This window comes from Pterocles gutturalis, unplaced genomic scaffold (assembly GCF_000699245.1).
Source record: "Pterocles gutturalis isolate BGI_N339 unplaced genomic scaffold, ASM69924v1 scaffold27745, whole genome shotgun sequence".
Classification (NCBI taxonomy): domain Eukaryota; kingdom Metazoa; phylum Chordata; class Aves; order Pterocliformes; family Pteroclidae; genus Pterocles; species Pterocles gutturalis.
The window spans coordinates 100,871-106,839 of NW_010141725.1; the positions used below are offsets into that span (position 1 = coordinate 100,871).

The following is a 5,969-nucleotide window of genomic DNA, read 5'->3' on the forward strand; positions in this document are numbered from 1 at the left end:
GTCTCTAGAAGGCAGGAGAACATTCGTCTTCTAGTGCAACATGGGTTGTTTTCATGCTGGGAAATTCTCCCAACATCCTAACACGGAGGGGCTGTTCACTTTGCTGGAGACAGTTGGCAGATTATCCCAAGGTCCAACCTGACCTCAGCCAAACCTATTTCAAGCCCACACAAGTATGGGGTCCCACGGTGACTGATAGATCTGATATATTGACCTGAGACCACAGCCACATACAAACAACAGCATTAATAGTATAAAGAATACGAAATATTAAACAAGTCCTATGTTAACCATGCTCTCTAGAGCTCTGAATTTCAACAGGAGGGGAAAGAGAAGAGCTGGGAACGGACTGAAACAGAGAGGCAGGCGGAGAGAGCAGGAGGAAGCACGGCTCCACCAGGAGACCCGACGGACGTGGCTTGGGCATTTCTCCACCGCTGGTATGCCCCAGCCTCACCCCTCCTGAAAGCCTCAACAGAGCAGCCTCGGGGTCTGCAAAGTGTCCACTCCTTCACGTGGCGTAAGGGAAGGCAGCTACTCTTCCCCCATTCAAGTATGAAAACCATGGAAGCCTGTCCTCCTCTTGGATCTCAGCAGAACATCAGTTACAAGCACGGGCTTCGTGGTGGAGTGAGGTAAAACCCAAGTTTATCTTGAATGACACCATGCAAAGGATGTGTCGTCTTCTGCAAAGTCATAGAAGGGAAGAAAGAGGTTTCTAAACTGAACAACAAAATAAACGCCAGGTCAGGCAAATGTTCTGGCAGGTGCTTCAAGTACCCAGAACCAAAAATGTTTCACACTGAACTTTTCCATCTCACATCACACACAGGCCTTGGAAGTGCCCGTTTCAGAACAGACAAGCTCCTGACAGGTAAAACCTTTGTACAAGCGGGGCAGGAACGGTGCCACAGAGGTGCAGCGCCAGACTGACATCTGGAAATTCTCATTCGAGTCTCTGCTGTAAGAAAGACTCTTCGTGCAACCTCGTGCTACTCTTGAGGTTCTCTGTGCCTTGGTACCTTGTACCACTTTCTTCTCGCCAGAGATTTGTGACAAATATTCAAGACTGCCCCTTGGCGCTCTGACACGGAGCCATGTCAGAATTCCAACTAGGAGAAACAAAGATCGGAGTGACAAGAAGCTTAAAAACAGGTACAAAACCCCTAACAGCAAATAAAGACTGTAAAAACCAGTAACATTTAATTTTAAAAACCTAACAGAAGAGAACAGCAAACTTCAGTTTCACATAAAAGATATCTGTTGAGTTTAAAAATACTGTCACTTGCTTGGAGATTACAAAAAAAAAAATTTCACAGATTTTCTCCCAGTCTACTTGGAAAATGACAATATAATCACAACCTAAACTTCTAGTAAACTTAAAAAAAATAATCAAGAGTTCTAGATGAAGCAAATTATCACCTTCTGAGAAGTTGTATGTGTAGAAATCCTTCCCATGGTACTAAAAAACATGCCACTGAATCGCATCCTGCAAATTGAACCTCCTAGCAGCTTAATTTAAAAGCGAGGCAGATAACCCTAATAAAAAAAAATAAATTTATAGCCTGAGATGGAACTTCAAAATTAGTTCATTTAATCATATCATAACACACAATTTTTATGAAGATGTAATTTGATTTCTGTATTCTCCTTGGTGTGGCATTTATCTGTGCAATGCTCTTGATGCCAGTTTCTAAAGCACCAGGCGCGCTCAGATACAAACCCAGCCGGGAAAGGATTAGCTTCCTATGTGCAATGACGGAAGTGACCCAACTGGAAAGTTTGCTGCCTTACAATCCATAGCACAGATTGTGATGAAAAGGATTACTGTGCCTCACGTTAACGATATGACACAGGATGCTGAACGGACTGCTGAGCAAACAGGGTAATATATTTCAAAATTATTTCTTCCACAGTTGGCACAGTGAGCAAGATTCACCCCCATGCAATTTCACTGAAGACAACAGGCGCAAATGTTATGAATATTTAAAATATCTCATCATATACAAACCTACATCAACATTAAATTAACTTAAAAGGAAAAAAAAAAGTAATTATTTTAAAAAAAATCAATAAATTAACACAGACAAAAATAAAAATATTTGGCACTAAAACTAAGCTACTGGGGCAACATTTACAAGTGTCTGGAAAAACACTGGATGAAACCTGAATGCACTGATTGGCTGCAAGTCCTCTTCATCCTCATCTCTTGGAGATTTCTTGTAGATTCTGATTTTCACCTCTCACAGAAATCATCCGAGCTGATGAAGACTTCGAGTAAGGCAATCAAACAAAAGCCTGGCTGTTAGGAAAGTTATAACTGAACCTTAGCTGCAAAGCAACAACAGCTGCAAGCATGCATCTGCAACCACCACCACGCTTTAAGTACAATTCTAGGCTTATAGCTGAAGTAGCAACTGCTTCATCTCAAGTTAAATCTCTGGGCCACCCTTTAGACCCCTTACCTCTTTTTTAAATTTTCCATATTCAAAAAAACTAGCATACAATGCTCCTATTTAAACCCTCTATTCATGCCATGAAAAAAAAGCAAAAATCTCTGCTCTCCAGCTTCCCCTCAAACCTGACACGGCCATTTTTAGGGTTTTAGGCCCTAGCAGATTCTTTTCTTCTGTTAAATTCAATCAAATGCTATTTTAATGATAGATTGCATCACTTCAAATACTTGGAAATGTTAGGTAAGGTCAAGACTCAGAGGAAAGCTATTGGGAGTTTACCTGAGAGGCTGTTCCAAAAATACAACACGCACACGCTTTGATATTAGTGACTAAAGCCCTTAAATTGCTCCCCAAAGCCCACCTTTGCCATAATACCTACAAAACACTTGAGAACAATTAGCCAGCTGATGTGCTGTGAGCTTATTAAACCATTTACAAATGACTCACTCCACCCTTCCGCCCCGCTCCCCCACGGCTGGCTGTGTCTCTAGCAGCCTGCAAGAGCTCTGCAGAACAGATCACCTCCGCCGTGTCTGCGCAAGGACCGCTGTACGCCCTGCCTCCAGACACTGCCTTACTACTACAGACAACAAGAAATGTCATCGGGAAGGCATCAGGGTTTTGACAACCTTTGTTCTTAAAATTTCAGATGAACTAAGGAGGAAGTCTACCTTTATCTCGAGAGGTTTGGAGTAAAGATGAAATAGGTTGAAATGAGACCAAGGCAGGACTTGGACGTGCTGTGTACCAGGGCTCTCAGAGCAAACTGGGCAGCGATAGGAGGGGTTCTGGCCCGTCCTCCCCAGGAACAGGGACACACACACTTTCGTAAGAGGAACTCACATCTATCAGCAATGGGTGCTGACAAGTCCAAGCCATGCCAAGGCTGCTCCATCCTGCTGCTCTCCTTCTTCCCTGTGTCCTCCTGGCTGCCTCACAGCACTGGACTGGAGTAGACGTGGATGGGCAGCGAGCAGGATGGTCCACAGCACTCCTCACAAGTGCAAACACAGACAGAGACACAGACTGTTGCTCTCCAGGGCCAAGCGCGGCAGGCGAGAGTCTGGGGCTCACAGCAGAGCAGAGAGGAGGGGGTGTGTGTGCTTGTGGGAGGGACGGGGTGGAGCACTAAAAAGAGGATGATCTCCATCTCTAACAACAGTAGACCTGAAACCATTTAACAAAAATACAGAGTCTTCCCTTTGGCCAAGAGAATTACCGCAAGTCTAAAAAAATCAGATTTTCCCTAGTATTTCTTCACTCCCGCTATGACTAAGAGCGCACAGCAGCGGTAACACAGGAGCCCCGGGATTCCCCAGGCTCACAGCAGTCCAACACACCAACAACGCTCGGCAAAGGAAGCGAACCGCGGGCGGTCAGGGGGCAGAACCCGCTCGCAGACCAGAGCTGTGGCAGGGGGACGTCCCTGTGCGGGGACAAGGTGAGCTAAGCCGACACAGACCGGGATCCATTCTTACAGGAATACTTGGTTCACTTTCAGTTTCCAATATGGCATCAGTAAAAAGACAAGGATATTCTTAGGAAAACCGACCAATTCGAGGGCCATACTGCTCCCTAACAGCATTACAGTACTCAAAAATATCCTCAAAGCTGGCCCGAAAAAGCTGTGGTCATCGAGATTTTGTTTCTCAGACGCTGACTTTGTTTGACCAGTTAGATACACGCTTGCCAGCAGGATTTAGCTCCTGCTATATTCAAACCATCTTTAATCCCACAAAGGCTAAAGAAAAATGCCTCTGATTTAGCTCTGTGCACTTATGAATAACTCAAATACTACAGTTAAATTTACAACATAGTTCCCTTAGCTGTTTAGAAGACAATTGTTTTCTTTCCTTTCCCCTTAAGTTCTAGTATGTAAAATATCAGAAGAATTTAGATTAAAAAAAAAAAAAGGACATGTTATTTTTAAAGTTGTTCTTGAGAAAATTTCCACATACAAAACCGTGCCATTTCTCTGCTGTTTTGAGAATAATTTTCACATGTTGGCATCATCCTTGAGTGGCTGCCACAACTCTGGTTATCATAAAGTAACATGTATTTTCTCTGAGCTTATCAAAACACATTTTATTTAACTGCTAAATTTGGTCTGATCCAAGTTTTTCTTCTTACTTCACAACAAACAGGAGAACGCAGATGCCGTACTCTGATCGCACACATCCATCCCGCCAGAGACGGGGCACGGAAGCCAGATCAGTCCTAAGCACACGACTGTTCAGATCACATCGCTGCACTCACGGCTCAGCGAGACGCTCAGTTCACACTAAAACGTTCACATTGCTCACGACTGTTCTACAAGTCCTGCCTAGGTAGCACTGAAAAACAAATTGTTTGGCCCCTTTTGTTACGGTGCTGGAACACTGTGTCAATATACTTTGGCATATATTTAAAAAATCCCTGTAATATACCATATACTGTGACATTTCCACTTCAGATCTACCATTTACATGTGAAGCACGAATCTCGAAAGAACCTCGTAAAGCTGTAAGAAAGACTACATTTTGCCGAAGCTCTCAGACACCCACTCCATTCAGTCACACCAGCTGGAGAGGTAAGTGTCAAGATACAGCTTTATTCTTAAAAATTAATATGGAGGTGAAACTCCACAGCCTCCTCCACAGCAATGATTTTTTTAAAGTGAAACCACAATGATATGTGCTCCTGATTCTTCTATGTCAGCAGCATTTCTCAGAAACCTTTTTGCAAATCTGGACATCTTAAAATCGTATTTAACTTATTTTTGCAATTCACAGCATTGTCCCTGCACTTCCCAGTCCAGCTGACAGGCGTCTCAGACATGACATCCATTGGAAGATCTTTTGCTCCTGGAGGTAGAGGAGTCCTTAGCTACCCTCTGTCTAGCGCAAGAGGCACAAATAGCCCCTGAGAGACGCTTAAGCCCCTTCTGAAAGACACTGTTGGAGAGACTGTAAATGACACAGTTGCAGAAACTGTTGCTAATGGCAAGCCAAGTGGTCAAGAAGGACGCAACGCGGTTACTATAGACATCGGAGCTCTCCAGCAGAAAATAGATTATGTAGGGCAACCAGAGGATGTAGAAGACACTGGTGATGCGGAAAAGAACCATGGCATAGCGCTTGTCTGGGCAGGGCTGTGCCTCCCCAGCCTCCCCATCCTGCGAGCTGAAGCGCACTCGCCTCTCGTTGATCTCCTTGGTGTGCTGCTGGCAGATGCGGAAGATGTTGAAGTAAGTGAAGCAGACGATGAAAGCAGCCGGGGCATAGAGCATCACCACAATGAAGAGGGTAAAATAGGGATCGGTGTTCCAGGAATTGGCACACCACTGAAACACATCCCCGTGATATCCAGGCTTTCCCCAGTGAAAGGAGGGTAAGAAGACGAGGCAGGAGTACAGCCAGATGATCAGGATGCAGATCCGAAGTCTCCATGGGGTAACCAGCGTGTTGTAGGTCAGTGGCTTTGTGATGGCGATGTATCTGTCAATGCTAATGCAGGCCAAAGAGGCCATGGAGA

At 44.5% G+C, this 5,969-nt stretch overlaps 1 protein-coding gene across 1 annotated transcript; it reads right to left on the reverse strand.

The window, feature by feature from the left end:
* Nucleotides 1–4,689: 4,689 nt before the first annotated feature.
* Nucleotides 4,690–5,964, reverse strand: GPR21 (G protein-coupled receptor 21). Its single transcript, XM_010084132.1, has one exon. It carries the CDS (start codon nt 5,962–5,964, stop codon nt 5,266–5,268), a length of 699 nt encoding a protein of 232 aa, XP_010082434.1. The 3' UTR covers nt 4,690–5,265.
* Between the last annotated feature and the right edge of the window lie 5 nt (nt 5,965–5,969).